Below are 19,511 nucleotides of genomic sequence, written 5' to 3' on the forward strand. Positions count from 1 at the left end.
TTTGTTTCCTTGCATCTCTTGTGCGAATTTTGCTATCAAAATTATAGTTCAGTATATACTTAAAAATACTGGTATTAAGAAAACAAACATGGTGACAGCTAAAGACCTTTCTCCGAGTAAAATTTTGGAAATAAATACACTTTTAAAGAATACTGATTTTTCTCATAGAAAAATAGCGTCTATCACTTCTGCTTCAAAGTCAACAGTGGACAGAATTTTAAAAACACTTGACCAAGGCATGAATATGTCACCTAAGTGGATGGGTAAATGTGGCCACAAAAGAATCACTTGCCACGAGCAGAGCGCCAGTTAAGAAATATCATCATTAAACACAGAAAGACTTCAATGAAAGTCATTTCAACAAAGATTCAACAAGCAGGGATCAATGTATCTTCAATGACAGCTCGCCGGAGGGTCAAAGAGCTGGGTTTCGCTTATCATCCAGTAAAGAAACAATTACTGACACCAACCATGATGAATAAGCGACTGTTATGGGCAAAGCAACATCGAAATTGGACTGCTGATGAATGAAAAAGGGTAAGCCATTTGACAAAATTATAATTTGTTTACTTCCTCCCTGTTATGTTCAACTGCACTTGGAGTAAACAGATTTTAATACAAAACTGCCCCTTTTTTTTTTTTTTTTTTCAGGTCTGTTTTTCGGATGAGTCATCAATACACATCCTTGATAACAGATCTGTAGTTGTGAGGAGGAGTAAGGGTGAGAAATACAATACTGACTCCATTGTCAAGACCATTAAGCACCCGTTATGTGTCATGGAGTGTTCGGTCATCAGTATTAATGAAACCGGCCGCCTATATATTGATATAGATAATATAGATGTTGATCCATAGGGAATCTGAAATATTTGTCCTGAATGAGTAAATTTATAATACCAATATAAATGGTCCGTTATTGGACGTTATAAATTTTCCAGCTAACTCATTCCTGGTTGCCAGTGTTTTGCCTTCGTGTGTTAGGTTGGGCTCATCAGTTGGTACCTAGCACACCTACCAAGACGCTGGCTAGTGCATACCATGGAGGCCACTGCGTAGGCTACTTAGAGCCACCGGCAGTGCCAGTGCACTATGAGAGACTTCGTCTCTTTACCAAAAATTGATGCCTGCTTGGCCATCAGATGATATAGATGTTGATTCCCATAGGGAATCTGAAATATTTGTCCCAAATGAGTAAATTTAAAATACCAATATAAATAGTCTATTATTGGACATTATAAATTTTCCAGCTAACTCGTTCCTCGTTGCCAGCGTTTCGCCCTCATGTGCTAGGTTGGGCTCATCAGTTGGTACTGCCCCTATTATTACCGGCATGCTCAGCTGGAGAGCGAGAGTCCCAAGGTTGGACCGTTTGCTGTCTGGCTTTGCTTACTTTTAAAGGCAGTGAAAGATAGAAGGGTTAGCGACAATGATACAAAAAGGATTTAAACAACAGGTTTTGACATTTATTTACGAACTAGCACTTGATAACACATATAACAAATTAAAATAATTAAATCTTGATAGTAATTCAAAATTTAAAAAACATTCTCAGCCAGTTTCCTTAGATCCAGCATTATTGTTCTCCAACCTTTCGAAGTTGAATTACCCTGCAAATATGACAAACTAACATTAGCCTACTTCTGGCTTATGAAATAAATTAAAAATTTATGTTGGGTGGACCTCCTCCTAATAATACTATAATTATTTACAGGTTGCAAAAACTCAATCTCACTGAGATATCGGGCTCGTAAATGATCCTAAGTCATTTTAAATTATCAGGTTCATTCATGATAAGATCCTCTCCTTCAAAATGAAACTTTAAATTCTTTAAAAATAAAATAAATTATGGCGTCATTATTTTACAAAACCTTCTCAAAAAAATATTTAATCACGTCCTTCTCGTGGATACTGAACTGTACTTAAGAATTTATTTTGTAAGTAATAGTTAAACATGACTCTATCAGACTTATTTCCATTAAATTATACTCTCACAATAATTATTTCCACAAAACTTCCTTCAATATTTGACTGAACAACACGTGAAGTTAACTCTGAACATCTGACGCCTTGAAAAAAATTAACATTACAAGCTTTACAATAAGAGTGAACTTTGTCCACACGATTGAAATAACCCCCACTTATTCATCGGTGTCGGGTACCTTAATCTTGCCTCAACTTAATTTTAAAATAAAGTTCACTAAAGGTTTAACTTCCAATAAATTAAATCAACTCAAACAACGATGCTGATAGCCTGGGCCCAACATGATGAACACGTGGCCAGGTCAAAACCACATTTCAAAAATATCACACAAATGAAAATCACTACAACACACACACAGCATTCACACAAAGACACACGAATATTATGTACATTATTTACCGCAAATTCTAGACTTTGAATGTTAGATTTTGATTTTTACCACTTGCACATGAAATATCACGATGACGGTATCGGTCAAAAATCCATTTATGACGCTCTCAGAAATGTGATGAAAATCTGAGTGATCACTTAGTCAGAGATGATGAAGTTTCGCAACGTTGGTCATAATAATATCAGCGGTTGATATCTGGAAGAATTGTCGTCTACAGATACGCGCATAGTACAGGTCAAACATTAGCATCCGCATTCATGGTTCATGAGTCACGACGTTTATTATCACTTAAATCTACACTCATCAATCAACACGTGCTCCACATTTGAAGAAGTTGTGTTTCACCAACACATACTCTTCAATTGAATTCAATAATTCAATAAATACAGTAAAAGATCCGTTGGGATTCTGTCATGTTCCAGGTTCATATTCTACCTAATTGAGCACATATTAACGACTTACAACAAGATCAAGCAATATTTAAACTCCTGACCCTTAATCATTGGTTTAACCCAAGATGGAATTTTTATTATTATCATTATTGTTATTATTAGGCGTGCTAGATATTAATTTCCCGTAAAGCAGAGTTCGACAATAAACTAAATGACACTAACACGCTTGAAATCCAAGAAGATAAATAAGAAGAAAATTTACATTGAAATCCGGCATAACAAATATGCCGTAAATCTGTCCCACATGGCTTCCACATTGAAAATAATTTCAAAATTAAATTATCATTTATCAATGAGGACAGTGAATTTTAAATAACACTGAACTATTACTTGGGACATTCAGAGTAATTATAGAAGACACGCACATAGTCTAGCTACTCTAATAGAATCCAATTATCACTCACACACGTGACAACTCTACCATTACCCATGTAAAAGGAGGATGAAAATATTAGCTAATTCTGCAAATCTAATAGAAATACTACCACTAATGAATAAGTAAGCATTATTTCTACAAAGATGAACAGGTAAAACATTTTTAAATTGGTACTTAAATGTATGATGAAACTGGATCTCTGCCGATGATCTGGAAATACTGGATCACATGTTGCTGGTCATCTACTTCCGTCGTTATTTCCCCATGTTAGATGTTGCCTACATTTTAGTACACCATCACAGCAGCCAAGTTCAGACCTGAAATAATGTAGGTTTCCTCTTCAAGTAGTTGAACCATCTTGATGAACTCCAGTAAACACGTGGCGATCCTCTTCTTTCTTCTAGTACAGTGAAGGCTGAAACTGACACAAATTTTTAGTAGATGTTCCACACACAAATACGTCAAGTTTTATAGATGAACAGTACGTAACTTAGCCTGCAAAAATCTGCCAGACTTGTTGTCTGTTACACTGTAAGAGGGTAGTAGATTTATAATGCCACAGAGATGAAGTATTACTGAGCTCAATTATCAAAGTGACGTAGTGTCTGCGTCATAAAATCCAAGTAGAAGAATGCAAGTAAAAGAGCGTTTCTTCGGAAAACTTGAGTATATAAGTGTTCCTCAAGGTGGGTGTGTCTCCATATCACCTCGTAATTGGCTGTCGTCTTACACCTGATAGGTTACTACAATTCTCGAAAGTACTCTCACTAAAAGATTTTGACACGCGCAGTGCACCTTCCGGTGGCCTTGAGAGTTCCCGCTGGGTCATGTGATACAGCTGACTGGTCGATTGAAAAATCAATACTTTGCTCTCGGCTGGTAAAAACCGGTTCCGTGCATGCAAACACGTCTTCGTAACACAGGGCTGGAAACATTTCACCCGTACTAATGAAATAATAGCCTCTCATATTAACACACAATGAAATGTTTATTTTTTAATGTTATTTGCTTTACGTCCCATTAACTATTCTTTTACGGTTTTTGGAGATGCCGAGGTGCCGGAATTTAGTCCCGCAGGAGTTCTTTTACATGCCAGTAAATCTACCGACACGAGGCTGACGTATTTGAGCACATTCAAATACCACTGGACTGAGCCAGGATCGAACCTGCCAAGTTGGGGTCAGAAGGCCAGCGCCTTAACCGTCTCAGCCACTCAGCCCGGCAAAATGTTTATTGTAAGCCAAATTTGAAGGGGACAGTACCTAGCACACCTACCAGATTCCCTATGGGAATCAGCATCTGTATCATCTGATGGCCAAGCAGGCATCAATTTTTGGTAGAGACAAAGTCTCTCATAGTGCATTGGCACTGCCGGTGGCTCTAAGTAGCCTACGCAGTGGCCTCCACGGTATGCACTAGCCAGCGTCTTGGTAGGTGTGCTAGGTATCAACTGATGAGCCCAACCTAGCACACGAGGCCAAAATGCTCTCAACCAGGAATGAGTTAGCTGGAAAATTTATAATGTCCAATAACGGACCATTCATATCGCCTATATATTGTCGAAGATCCATGAACCAACACCAGTACATTACGGTTCTAGAGAAACAGCTACTTCCACAAGTTTGTAAATGGTTCCCAGATTACAAATTTGTGTTTATGCATGACTGCACCTTGTCACATGGCTAAGTTCCTTCTGGACAACCAAGTGAAGGTTCTGGACTGGCCTGGTACTTCTCCTGACCTCAACTCAGTCGAGAACCTTTGGGGATTGATAGAGAGGTAAATTTGTGCTCATAATGTCACAAATAAGATCCAACTGATTGAAAGAGTAATCAGTGTGTATCATCATGATGATGAAATTAAAAATACCTGCCTCAGATGCATTTGTAGTATGCCAGATAGTCCAAGCTGTAATTGCTGCGAAGGGAGGTGTTACAAAATATTAGATTTTCCTAGTTACCTTAGTTTTTTCATGATTTTTGTTAATATTTCAAATGGAAAATTATGTAATATGCTTGTCAAAAGTCAATTTTAGATTAATTAAATGTATATCAGTGAAGTTTAATTATGTATGTCTTATCAAGTTTGAAAAAAAAACAACTTTCAGTGGCCCTAATAATACGAAGGTAATCCCAAAAATAAGGTACCTATTTTTTTTATAAATACGTAGACCTGTTTATTTCTACAATGGTTTACATGATTTTACAGCTTTAACATTTAGCTATTTTTCTACATAATCACCATTTCGGTCGATACATTTTTGTAGACACTCTAACAGTTTTTGTATGCCCACGTCATACCAGCTCGCCACCATGCTGTTTAGGAAGTTGTGAACATCATCTTTCACCTCGTCGTCGGTGCTGAATCACTTTCCAGCCAAATGTTCTTTCAACTTAGGGAACAAGTGATAGTCACTGGGTGCCAAGTCGATACTATAGGGTGGGTGGGTGATGATGTTCCACTGAAACTGTTGCAGGAGAGCAACAGTTTGCCGGGCGACGTCTGGGTGCGTGTTGTCATGGAGAATGTGAATGTTTATGCCCTTGCTCAACATTCCTCTTCTCTGGTTCTGAATTGCCCGTCTTTAGTTTTTTCAGGGTCTCACAGTACCTGTCACCATTAATTGTGGTCCCAGCGGGCATAAAGTCGACCAACAATACACCTTTTTGATCCCAAAATATAGTTGTCATGACTTTACCGGCAGACTGTGTTTGCTTGAATTTCTGCGGCTTTGGCGAAGAGGGATGTCGCCACTGGCGTGATTGTTGCTTGGTCTCAGCTGTAAAGTGGAACACCCAGGTTTTGTCACCTGTGACAATTGAGTCCAAAAAGTTGTCCTGTTCGGCTGCAAAGTGTTGAAGAAATGCGCGTGAGGAATCAACTCGTTGTCGCATGTGGTCTTCAGTCAGCATGCATTGCACCCATCTTGCGCACACCTTTCGGTATTTCAACTTTTCCTTTAAAATTCTGTCAGCGGCGCTTCAGGAAAACTCTGGAACCAAAGTGCAGAGATCATCCAGGGTGATCCGGCGATCTTCACGGATGATTTGCTCAACCTTCACGACTGTCTTGACGGAAATTGACGGTCTCCCGCTCCTTTGTTCGTCTGTTCGTCGTGAATTTCAGTCCGACCGGCTGCAAACTCTCTACACCACATACGAACATTTTGGACATCCATGCACGACTCACCGTACACTTCCGTCAATTGGCAATGGATTTCAATCGGTTCAGTACCTTTTGCACTCAAAAACCGAATAACTGCACGCACTTTGCACTTGGCGGTAACATCCAACGGGAGCTCATACTCAACGGCTGCCAAGCCAAGACCGAGTGCCTCAGTGTGGCGTGAGTATGTTTATATGCGAGCGCGGGAAACACTTTTTACAATATTGTGACCAACAGCCACACGAACATGGTTCTGTATTTATAAAAAAATGGGAGACCTTACTTTTTTGATAACCCCCATATGATCAACCACTGTAGTTATAAAAAAATTAGTTTCCACTTTAGTGAGGTGCCTTTAGCTGAAGTAGCAAAAGCAAATGCATTTCCACTTAAACACTTCTTATATCAAAGAATGAAATGTGTCCAACCTGAAATAGCTGGGGAAAATTCAAAATATTCATTCATGTGAAAGGAGAAACAAATACGTGTCTTGAAAATAGTATTCGGTACTCTGCAATTTTAAGCTAAAAACTGGGACATCTGGCAACCCTAATCATGTAGTACATCTCAGTACAATGGTTGGACAACAGAAACTTGAGTCCACCCTCTCTAAGGAATCATCAGGAACTTGTAGGAAAACTAGATTTTCTTTTGGAGTACAGTAAGTTTATGAGAACATTATATGCTAAATAAATAAATAAATAAATAAATAAATAAATAAATATTGCCATTGATGCTTTCACGGCCCGTACTTATTAACATGATACTGTGTAGGCTTTTGGGCTTATGCTGTGTCGAGAAAATAAGGTGAAATTCTTTACATTTCGCAGAGAACTGTGCTCTGCATCATCAGAAGAAAGTCTCGACTGTCCATGATAAAGGGTTCTTAAAAATGACTTTTTAAATTTAAAATAGAAGTGGAAATGGTACGTTAATTCGTCACCAGATGGCTCTCTAGACGTGGCACAGCGGAAGCTTACCGAACCATCAGAATCTGTCTGAAGAGGGTCACATAATGTGTACGTAACATATGACATTGACACAAGCCTGGAATGAAACGTCTGGCGATGAGGAACGTACGAATTTGGAAAAAACCGAGACGAAATAACAATAGTGAAGGGATAGGGACATCTAAATTTCAAACAGTCATTGTTTAAGGAGCCTTTCTTGTGAACAGTCAAGATTTTCTTCTGATGACGCAGAGCACAGTTCTCTGCGAAACTTAAAGAATTTTACCCTATTTTCTTGACACGGCATAAGCCCAAAAGCCTATGCAGTATCAAATAAATAAATAAATAAATAATTAAATGAATGGGAAGTATTGCTGGAAAAAACATGATGGTGTACTTTTACATGGATGAATGCAGAACAGTGAAGTATTGGTAGAAAGTAGCATATAACATTATCACAAGATTGATGTTAAATGCCTATCTTCTGTACTCTGAGAATAATGATTCCAAGGCGATCATTAGACTGCAGTTTTACTCATCCATTATTGAAGCATTGAGCAAAGAATGGGAGCAACACAGATGGAAGGAAACTCTTCACGTTCTAACAAAAAAGCAGAGAGAAAAGTCAGCGTTTGGTAATAAAACACTGCCAGAAAAGGAAGAAAAACCGTGCGTAATTTGCTCTACTCCACAGCAACACAGAAGGTCCCATACCATATGTGTAAGTTGTATGAAAGGGGTTCATCCAAGGTGCATGGAAGAACGTCAGTATAAAATGGAGACAAATTGATCGGTGTCATTAACCATTTTTCTCGTCAGCATTGTAAGCAAACTAAAGTTGTAGGCTATATTATTGGACATATTGTTGTCTTGCAATTTTAATTAATAATTAAGTATAAAAGAATATGAATACAAAATGTGTGCAGTAAGGACTGGTGTTAGTGACTATTTTATTTTTTCCATCAGCTATAGAAGGTTAGTTTAGTGTGTATATGTATTGTTGATCTGGGGTGAAACCAAAAATGACGTGGAGGAAAAGCTGCAGAAATGGAGAAAAGAGTTAGAGATATGCTTTAAATATCAACAAGCCTAAGACAGTGGTGATGAAGTTACAGAGGGGAGATGACAGACCATAAATCGGAATAAATGACGTCAAACTGGACAGTGTTCCAACGTTTAAGTACGTGGGTATTACAGTATCAAAAGACAACCATGCGAAATACGAGGTGGACAGTCAAATTAGCAAGCAAATGAATTTTATCACCAAGTAAGACAACTGCTGTGGGATAAACAAGTACCATTGAAAGCTAAGATAAAAACTAAACCCCATGGCACCAACAACCTTTGAAGGGCCTTGGCCTACCAAGCGACCGCTGCTCAGCCTGAAGGCCTGCAGATTACGAGGTGTCGTGTGGTCAGCACGATGGATCTTCTCGGCCGTTCTTCTTGGCTTTCTAGACCAGGGCCTCTATCTCACCATCACATAGCTCCTTAATTCTAATCACGTAGGCTGAGTGGACCACGAACCAGCCCTCAGGTCCAGGTAAAAATTCCTGGCTGGCCGAGAATCGAACCCGGGGCCTCCGGGTAAGAGGCAGGCACGCTACCCCTACACGACAGGGCTGGCTGAAAGCTAAGATAACGTTATATAAATCATATTATACACCCATCCTCACAAATAGCTTGTAAACTACCACGTTAACGAGACAAGACAACTTAAAACTCTAAGCTGCAGAAATTAAGTTCCTAACACACCATGATATAGAAGACCAGGAATGAAAAGGTCTAAGAGAGGGTGTGAATAGGAGACTCTCTACTACAAAGGATCCAGAAAGCATGACTGAAGCGGTTTGGCCATGTGAGAAAAATGAGTGCAAGCAGGACTGCAAGAAGAGAATATGAAAGATAAGTAAAAGGGAAAAGACCCATGGTCAGACCCAGAGGAAAATGGACTGCTGTGGTGAAGAAAAATATCGAGGAGGAGGACAAGATTGGGAGAAGATTACGAAAGAACAGTGGTTCATGGACACAGATGTAGGGGGCTCACACACCACACCCGGGCAACTGGAGATGGTCAGTGATGATGATGATGATATATTGTTCACATGCATTCATCATTGCAGCTTTTATTAATAAATAGAAATGATGTGTAGTTAATATCTTGTTTAATAACAGTTATGAAAGACAGTAGAACACAAAATTGGTGTTCTTGGATTCATGCAATATGACACTTGTAATCCTGAAATGAGACTTGCACTTTAAAAACAATTATGAACAGTTGCCAAATTGATGCCAATTTGGAAGTATTTTCTCTTTTATGAACATTTTTTTATTAAGGCTTGAAATATTGTATATAGAATACAGCATAAATAACTCATCAACTTCCAGAATCAGATTTTTATGAATATTATTCTAAAACACTACAGTACCATTGAGAATGGTTTGGCATTTTTAATCAGAATTTCAGGAAATGGTGTAACACTAAGAGGATTACTCATGTATACATAAGCTAGTGTTGGTTTTGAAAAGAATAAACATTGTAGATACATTATATTTGAAATGGTTCTGCTTTGTGGGGACTCAACCTAACAGAACAGAATGGTTAGAAATTTGTTGTTTATAATTCCCTGAACAATTTTCATTAATTGATCTATTTCTTTACCTGACTTTTCTTTAATTAATTGTTATATATTAATCAAATTTTGCTTATGTTTTAGAAGTTGCACAATTTGTATGGAGAGGATGTATTTATTTTTACAGATGCCGCTGCATGAGAGGGCTGACCCGCGATTTGTGTGGAATGCACATTTGCTAAGAGAACTTTCCAATCAGCCAGAACTTCATCGTTTTTGTTTGCCAATATTACATGGCTGTATCCTTTCTAAACAGTATTTTAGTTTGTATGCTCTGTTCAGTAGGAGACACAATATAATGTAGGTGTTTTGAGTGTGTCTGGCATAGCAGAATGCAACATCAAGTTCATGTGGAGGCTGCAAAAATCTTCTGCAGAAACATTAAGGGCATTGCAGTAGGTCTACAGAGATGAAGGTCTGAAAAAAAGACAACTGTATACGAATGGTACAGGAGGTCCCAAAGGGTTCCAAAAATGGGAAGAATTGTGCATTTGTGGAAGGACAGTTTGAGGGTGACTAGACAAGAAGGTTAGTACTTGTTGGGTAAATCATCATTTTACAGTTAACATTTTACAGTTCCAGTTTCCCGATCTGCAATGTCCACCTGTATGATGTCCATCCGGTGGCTCCTTTGTCTTCCCACCATCTGTTTTCCTGCTGCAAGTCTCTCGAAGTTAACATAAACTGTCCTTGTTGGCTCCATCTTTAGTACATGCCCGAACCACTTCTATCTGGACATGCTGACTCAATCTAACAATGCTGTCTCAATCCCTGCTTCCTTTCTAACCATGTCCTGGGCATAAAGTGGAAAGAATTAGATGTAGAAAAACTGGGATGGATGAGGAGAAGCCCATCTGTGTTAAGAAAGCACATATGAAGATGTGCAGACTGACCATGTTTTTTGGTGTTTTCATGTTTGTCCTTTTGTCTTAATGCCTTTGCTCTGCATTCTCCTACTTACCTGTTAGGGTCCTACCTTTCTACATATGACTTGATTTGTCATGTTTGTTACTTTCTGGTACTTTCCATTAATGAATCTCTGAAATACAATTCTTTATTAGCATATTGTTAAGCTGTATGGTCTGCATATTCTGTAACTACACTGTAGCTGGTACATAGTGAGATTTGGAAGGTAAAGAATATGGTATCAAATTATTATAATTAAAGAACCACCTTTCCAATACACAAAATCCTTGTATTTAGGATGAAACCATTTAATCACAAATTGGACATGTTTCACTCAACTTTGTGAGCATCATCAGCAATAGTTAACATAAATCATTGGTGGGTCAGGGCCCTGATCCTGGTGTATATCACAAAAGAATGTCTAATATACATTGATAAAAATATATAAATTTAACACTTTAAAATAATCAATAAGATTATTTATGTCTATTATAACATTTTTTTTTCCATTAAAATTGTTTAAAATGTAAACGGAATGGATGGCTTAGAAGTTAAAAATAGTATATGGTAATTAGATGTTCTTAAAAATCGTTGTCCAATATATCTGCGCTCGATTGCATTAAACTGTTTGATAAATTCAGTTTTTCATATCAGGGTGAGTTCTTATTATAAACTACAGTATATTGCTGTTCTTTAAAAATAAAGATGATGAGAAACGCTAAAATCGCACACGATGGTTGAAAAACGAAGTTCACTGGTGATAAAATGTCGTCTAGATCGGCGTAAATTAGCCTTTATGGGACTCCTTGCGTTGTAATTTCAGCCGTTATTTTGTGCAGTAATGTGTTGAAATTGTTCTTCTAATGGAGAATTACTGATCTATTATATGGAATTGATCGGATGTATCCTGAAAAAAAAAAGGGGGGGGGGGGGAAATATGAGTGTCGTCTATTGGAAAAATTCTTTTAAAGAAAGTAGCACTTTACGGAGATAACGGAAAGCACTTACCCGTGTGTGAACTGGTCCCTTGGTTGTTTACTTAGGTTTGATGGTAACTGGCTTACTGCTGCGTGTGTTATACGAATGCGGTCGTGGAAACGGGGAAGGTAGCGGTGAGGGGAAGGGAGGCGGGACATTGCGCGAGTTATCAGCCAATGGGGAGGATGCAATGGTAGGAAGCGTTGTGGGTGTGGCTACTGTTGCTGCTGTTGCTACGGGAGGATTAAAAGCATGTTTATAATGGAAAATCTTCAGGAAATTATTAGCATTAATTCCGAATTCAGCAATTAATTTGGGGATTTGCTCAATTATGGGGCTTTTAATATCCGATACCTAATTTAAATTACTATCCTTATTGAAGTATTGGTCCAATGAAATATAAACATTTTCATACACGGTCATTAGACTGCTTTTATTTACGTATTTGAGTATTTGCATATCTTGATCGATAGTACTGAAGTTATGCCCTGTGTATCTCATATGAATACTCATAGCAGAATTCTTTCTGTGTTTCAGGGCATTATAATGTTCTAAATATCTTATTCGAAAACTGCGGCCAGTTTGCCCTATATAAGAAAAATTGCACTGTGTGCATTTAAGCCTATTCAACAGAGTTTGCCGAAGTGTGAAGTAACCAGCGTTAATGAAGAATGGAAGGCCTTCAAAGACACCTTTGTGGGAGAAGCCAAAAACCTATGTGGAGTTACAAGAAAAAACGAGACACCATGGTGGAATGATAGAGTGAAAACAGCGGTGAAAGAAAGCAACCAAATAAAGAAGGCACTGGACAAGGAAAAACAAAAACAGGGACAAGAACGAAATGAACAAGAAATACAAAGACTTCAAGGAGTATACAGGAACAAGAAACTTGCTGTAAAGAACATTGTAAGGGAAGAAAAAGAGAAGAAATGGAATGAGTTTCCAAACTGGAAGACGACAGTAGAGGAAATATGAAATTACTATACGGAGTTGTGAAAAACAAGCGAAGGGATCAAGAGACCATAAAAGTAATAGAACGTGCTGATGGAACTCTGGCACAAGAAGAGGGAGAAATTAAACAAGAACTCAAGATCTATTTCGAAAAGCTGCTGAATGGAGATACAGAAAACATAACAACGGATAGAGGAGAGCCAAGTCGAGGAACCACAACTGAACCACAACTGAACCACCAATTACATGGCTTGAGGTTGAAAATGCGCTCAACAGCATGAAGAAAGGAAAGGCAGTGGGCATAGATGAACTAAGTGCAGATATGCTGAAAGCAGCGGGAGTTCCAGGAATCCAATGGCTCTATAGACTGCTCAACAAGATATGGGAGGAAAATACTATTCCCGAGGACTGGAAGATGGGCATCATTGTACCTCTGTTCAAGAAAGGAAGCCGACGAAAATTTACTAATTACCGTGGTATCACACTACTGTCTCATGTCCTGAAAATATTGGAAAAAATAATAGAGACCAGAATCAGAGATATTGTAGAACCAATTTTGGAAGAAGAGCAGTATGGTTTCAGACCAGGAAGGTCAACTACAGACCTTATATTTGCAATTAGGATGCTAATGGAAAAATACTGGGAGAAGAACAAGCCTTTATTTCTAATATTTTTGGACATTGAGAAAGCATAAGATAGTGTACCAAGGGAAAGAATTTGGCAATGCATGAAAGAACTTCAAGTGCGAGACAGCATCCTAGACAAAGTGAAAATGTTGTATAGTGGGAACAGAAGCTGTATTCAAGTAGGATGTGGTTTGTCGGACTGGTTTGAAACAAAGAGAGGAGTGCAGCAGGGCAGCCCATTGTCACCACTTCTATTTATTATTGTAATGGATGTAGTAATGAAATCTATTAAAAGGAAAGAACATGGAGATATCAAAGCCTTCACATTTGCAGATGATGTTGCGATCTGGAGTGACTCAGAAGAGGAATTGGGAGAGAGAATACAAAGCTGGAATGAGGAGTTTAAGAAATATGGTTTAAACATCAGCAAGACCAAGACGGTGGTGATGAAAGTGTATGGGGAAGGAGCAGAACCAATAGTCATGTTAAATGAAGCTCAACTGGACAGCGTTCCAGTTTTCAAATACTTGGGTAGCGTAATATCAAATGACAACCTAGCAAAACATGAGGTGAACAATCGAATCAATAAGGCAACACAATTTTACCACCAGGTAAGACACCTGCTGTGGGATGAGCAAATACCCATGAAAACAAAAATGACATTGTACAAGTCCTATTATACACCAATCCTTACATACAGTCTCGAAACCAAAACACTGACCAATAGAGATAATTCCAAACTTCAGGCAGCTGAAATGAAATTTCTACGCACTATGATCCAGAAAACCAGGAAAGACAAGATTAGGAATGAGAAAATTAGAGAAGAAGTAGGAATAGATGATTCTCTCCTCAATAAGATTCAGATATCAAAACTGAAGTGGTTTGGTCACATGAAGAGGATGCCAGTAAACAGAACTGCAAGGAAGGAATTTGACAGAAAGGTAGAAGGAGGACGACCCGTGGGAAGGCCACGGAGGAAATGGATAGATTTAGTTAAGAGCGATGTACTGCTGAGAGGTCATGATTGGGACAAGTTGGTGGAGGAAGAATGGTACAAGGACAGGATGAGATGGAGGAGGCTCATATACCACACCCGGGAAACTGGAGGTGGTTTAGGATGATGATGATAGGATGATGATGATATTCCCGAGTTTGAGTATTTGTCGTAAATTGTATTGACGGAATTAGAATTGAAAAAGATATTACGGTTGGTGTTATAGGTTCTGTATGCGATGTTAATACACTGACTGACAGAGCAAATGCAACACCAAGAAGGAGTGGTCAGAACTTTATGCCAATTGCAGGGTAGACTGACGTCACTGAGGTATGCTCATGATGTGAAATGCGCCGCTGTGCTGTGCACGTAGCGAACGATAAATGGGACACGGCGTTGGCGAATGGCCCACTTCGTACCGTGATTTCTCAGCCGACAGTCATTGTAGAACGTGTTGTCGTGTGCCACAGGACACGTGTATAGCTAAGAATGCCAGGCCGCCGTCAACGGAGGCATTTCCAGCAGACAGACGACTTTACGAGGGGTATGGTGATCGGGCTGAGAAGGGCAGGTTGGTCGCTTCGTCAAATCGCAGCCGATACCCATAGGGATGTGTCCACGGTGCAGCGCCTGTGGCGAAGATGGTTGGCGCAGGGACATGTGGCACGTGCGAGGGGTCCAGGCGCAGCCCGAGTGACGTCAGCACGCGAGGATCGGCGCATCCGCCGCCAAGCGGTGGCAGCCCCGCACGCCACGTCAACCGCCATTCTTCAGCATGTGCAAGACACCCTGGCTGTTCCAATATCGATCAGAACAATTTCCCGTCGATTGGTTGAAGGAGGCCTGCACTTCCGGCGTCCGCTCAGCCATTGACTCCACAGCATAGACGTGCACGCCTGGCATGGTGCCGGGCTAGAGCGACTTGGATGAGGGAATGGCGGAACGTCGTGTTCTCCGATGAGTCACGCTTCTGTTCTGTCGGTGATAGTCACCGCAGACGAGTGTGGCGTCGGCGTGGAGAAAGGTCAAATCCGGCAGTAACTGTGGAGCGCCCTACCACTAGACAACGCGGCATCATGGTTTGGGGCGCTATTGCGTATGATTCCACGTCACCTCTAGTGCGTATTCAAGGCACGTTAAATGCCCACCGCTACGTGCAGCATGTGCTGCGGCCGGTGGCACTCCCGTACCTTCAGGGGCTGCCCAATGCTCTGTTTCAGCAGGATAATGCCCGCCCACACACTGCTCGCATCTCCCAACAGGCTCTACGAGGTGTACAGATGCTTCCGTGGCCAGCGTACTCTCCGGATCTCTCACCAATCGAACACATGTGGGATCTCATTGGACGCCGTTTGCAAACTCTGCCCCAGCCTCGTACGGACGACCAACTGTGGCAAATGGTTGACAGAGAATGGAGAACCATCCCTCAGGACACCATCCGCACTCTTATTGACTCTGTACCTCGACGTGTTTCTGTGTGCATCGCCGCTTGCGGTAGTCCTACATCCTACTGAGTCGATGCCGTGCGCATTGTGTAACCTGCATATCGGTTTGAAATAAACATCAATTATTCTTCCGTGCCGACTCTGTTTTTTCCCCAACTTTCATCCCTTTCGAACCACTCCTCCTTGGTGTTGCATTTGCTCTGTCAGTCAGTGTATTATGTTTATTTAATGGTTTAGTGACATTATAAATAGCTGGGTTGGTGAAAGTAAAAGTAGCGAAATTTGTTCTTTTGGTTTTTTTGGGAACTAGTGTAGTTGAATTCTTTAGTTTAATTTTACCTATGATTCTGGTGATCATTTCAGGTTTAAAACCATTTGTCATGGCTAGTTCTTTGATGAAACGTATTTCTTTATCTCGATTAGCTTTAGAAAGGGGAATGTTCATGGCCCTGTGAATCAAGCTGTAAAATGTAGCTTGCTTATGGGAGTGAGGGTGTAAGGATTCGCTTTTTATTGTTATAGGGGCGGCAGATGGTTTCCTGTAAATTTGGTAAGTGAACTCATTTTTATCTCTAGTCAAGGTTAAATCTAGAAAGTTTAGGGAGTTTTTGATCTCGTCCTCTTTAGTAAACTGAATACTAGGGTTAAGGTTGTTAAGAAGCCTGAGTACGTTGTCACTATTATTCAATTGTTTATCTATGATAACGAATGTATCATCCACAAATCTCAGCCATAGATTTACGCCGTTAATTTTATCAATTATTAATTTGGTTTCCATATCGTCCATAAAGATATTGGCAAGAATGCTGGAAATTGGGTCGCCCATTGCTAATCCTTTTTTATGATATATTTTATTATTAAATGTGAAATAGTTATTGTTAAGTACAAATTTCAATAAATTAATAAAATCGTCTATTTCGTATCTGCTTAGATTGTTTTGTTTCATAAGGTTAGATTTTACGATTTTAATTGTGTCAAATACGGGTATGTTCGAATACATGTTAGTGATGTCATAAGATACCATAACGTGATTATCTGTTAGTTTGAATGTGGACAGTTTGTTACAGAAATCTACGGAATTCTTTATGTAGGCTTTATTGTTGAATTTATAATGCTTATACAGGAAACGATGCAAAAATTTTGAAACGTTATATGTGGGACTATTTTTACAATTTATAATTGGGCGCATTGGAATCTCTTGTTTATGTATTTTTGGTAAAGCTCTGGCTGTGGGTAATTTAGGGTTCATTATGGTAAGTTTTTGTTGTTCGCACTCTTGTAAAAGAAAAGAAGACTTCTTTAACAGGTTCTTAAGGTCTCTTTGGATTTTTAAAGTGGGGTCTTTTTCCACTATATTATAGGTTTCAACGGAAAAGAAGTTAGGTTTTGCTAATGTATTCATCTTTATTCATTAGTACCGTTGTGGGACCTTTGTCTGCTTTTGTGACTATAATATTGTTGTTATTGATTTTGCACTTGAGTTCGGTTATCTGTTTGTTAAAGTTTGATATTGACTTAGAATTCAATTCTTTAACTAAAAAGGGGAGATTCTTCTTTACTTCGTATTTCACGTCATTTCGATGTTCGATTGGGAGTTTTAAAATACTAGATTCAGCCTCGGCAATATTGGTAATGAGGTCGTCTGACTTATTGGAGTTGGGCCAGTTGAATTTCATGCCTTTATTCAAGAGGTCCATTTCACTGCTAGAGAGTGTGGTATTAGATAGATTGATCGTGGAGTGAATGTTATTTAACTGGGGTGTATGTGAGTTATTGATTCTGTGAGAGTTGATGGATTTTGTTTGTGAATCCTTGAGGACATATTGGAACAGCGGCTAAAACTCTGACATCAGCATCCCCGCAATTTGGTGGAATTATACAATCAAATCCTCAGCTAGTAACTTGGATGCAATGTACCTCCACAACGTTTTGGACTCGTTTCTTAACCGAATCCAGGCGGTTATAAAGTTCAGAGGCAGAGTTAGACTATGTTAAATGATGCTTGTAATGATTTCTCCAGGGATGACTAATATTTCGTCTGATGAGTTAAAGTTAGCACGAAGTAGGTCTCAGGGTAATACTGGATTATTTCTTGCTAGGGCTTGGTGCAGGAGGCAGGGTCCTATTTACAAGAAAATTTTTAAATAGATTGAATAATAGTTTTTATTCAGAAAATGCATTTCAAAGTGCACATCACCTTACTGTTGATAGTTGCTGTCTTCAATATCGCCTTTTGATGACCCATGGTCCCAGTTCACCAGGCTGAACGGGGCTGGAACACATTCTGCAAGTTACCAATATTATGTTGAGATAAGGCCGGAACACCCAGGTCAGTTTGATATAGGTTTGATTCTCGAACTTTCGAGGTTCTGGATGATCTCCGACGATCTCCGATGATGTTGCGGGGTAATCACTCGTCACATAACTTATACGAGTGCCCAGAATTACACAGTCCCCCGACACTTGGTATAACAGCACTGTTTCATTTAATGTGGTTGTGATATGCAGTCAAATTCACTCTTAATCTTGTAGACAGAATTTATAAGTTCACTAAAGATAAAGATGCAGGTAGCATCGAGATTGGAAAAAAAATAAAGCACAGTTCATGAATGGAAATAATGAAACTGAAAATTGTTCACGTACTTGGCACAGTCCGTGGTGATTTTTCACTAAATAAAGTAGCACTTGACATGGAAAGAAATGTATGACTGCTCCATAGCTTATCAAAGACACTGCTGTCAGTCATGAAATAATACTAAACACTTTGACGAAGAAATAAGGTTGAAATGAAAACACAGTTCGTTGTTAGGCGCCCAAGAAATAAGGTTGAAATGAAAACACAGTTCGTTGTTAGGCGCACTTGACATTAAATAAAATAGGTGACTGTTCGAGAGTTTATCAAAGATACTGCTGTCAGTCATACACAAATAATTTACACACTGTTCAGAAGAAATAATACACAATTTTGTTTGAATTGAATAAAGAACATAGTTTGAGTTCGGAGTGAAACCTTGGTGTCGTAGCACACGATTATGGTAATCACTTGCTTAACATTCAGGTGAACGTTCGAAAACACCCTTGTTTATAAATAAAATTATGTTGACTGAGATTTAACAAAATGTCACAGTTAATAGTATAACGAAGTAGTGTCACAGTGAAATTAATGTGTGTTCTGAGATTAAGTTCTGCTGACTGAGATTTAAAAAATAAATATCACAGTTCCTAATATATCGCAGTAGTGTCACATTGTAATTAATAATGTTTGTTCAGAGACTAAGTTTCACATAGGTAACGTGGTAATAAATTCAGTTCCACAAGAACGAAAGTAAGTTATATTGAGAAGTTTCTACATGCGCACAGTATATAAGTTCGACTTGACTGTTGTCACCTAAGTCCAATACACGACTTGTCATAATCAGAGTTCAGACACGCGCACAGATGATAAGTTCAACTTGACGGATATAATCCAAGTCTACTACAAAGCTTTGAATAATTTGATCTTCAACACGCACAAAAATTCTATGTTAAACTTCGACTAATAGAATCAATGTCCATCATAAAGACTTTGTTACTTTTTGTATTTTAATACGCGCACAAAATATAAGTTCAATACGCCTGTCAGAGTTTAAGTCCCACATGAAGACTTTGAATATTCGAAGATAG

At 39.0% G+C, this 19,511-nt stretch overlaps 1 protein-coding gene across 1 annotated transcript in view; it reads left to right on the top strand.

The window, feature by feature from the left end:
* Sac1 (Sac1 phosphatase) overlaps nucleotides 1-19,511 on the top strand; it is a 273,269-nt gene that overhangs the window by 69,444 nt on the left and 184,314 nt on the right. Inside the window, exon 5 of the mRNA XM_067150216.2 lies at nucleotides 10,076-10,187. Within this exon, the coding sequence (XP_067006317.1) occupies nucleotides 10,076-10,187 (112 nt within the window). The remainder of the gene's footprint in view (nucleotides 1-10,075; nucleotides 10,188-19,511) is intronic.

This window comes from Anabrus simplex, chromosome 6 (assembly GCF_040414725.1).
Source record: "Anabrus simplex isolate iqAnaSimp1 chromosome 6, ASM4041472v1, whole genome shotgun sequence".
Taxonomy (NCBI): Eukaryota; Metazoa; Arthropoda; class Insecta; order Orthoptera; family Tettigoniidae; genus Anabrus; species Anabrus simplex.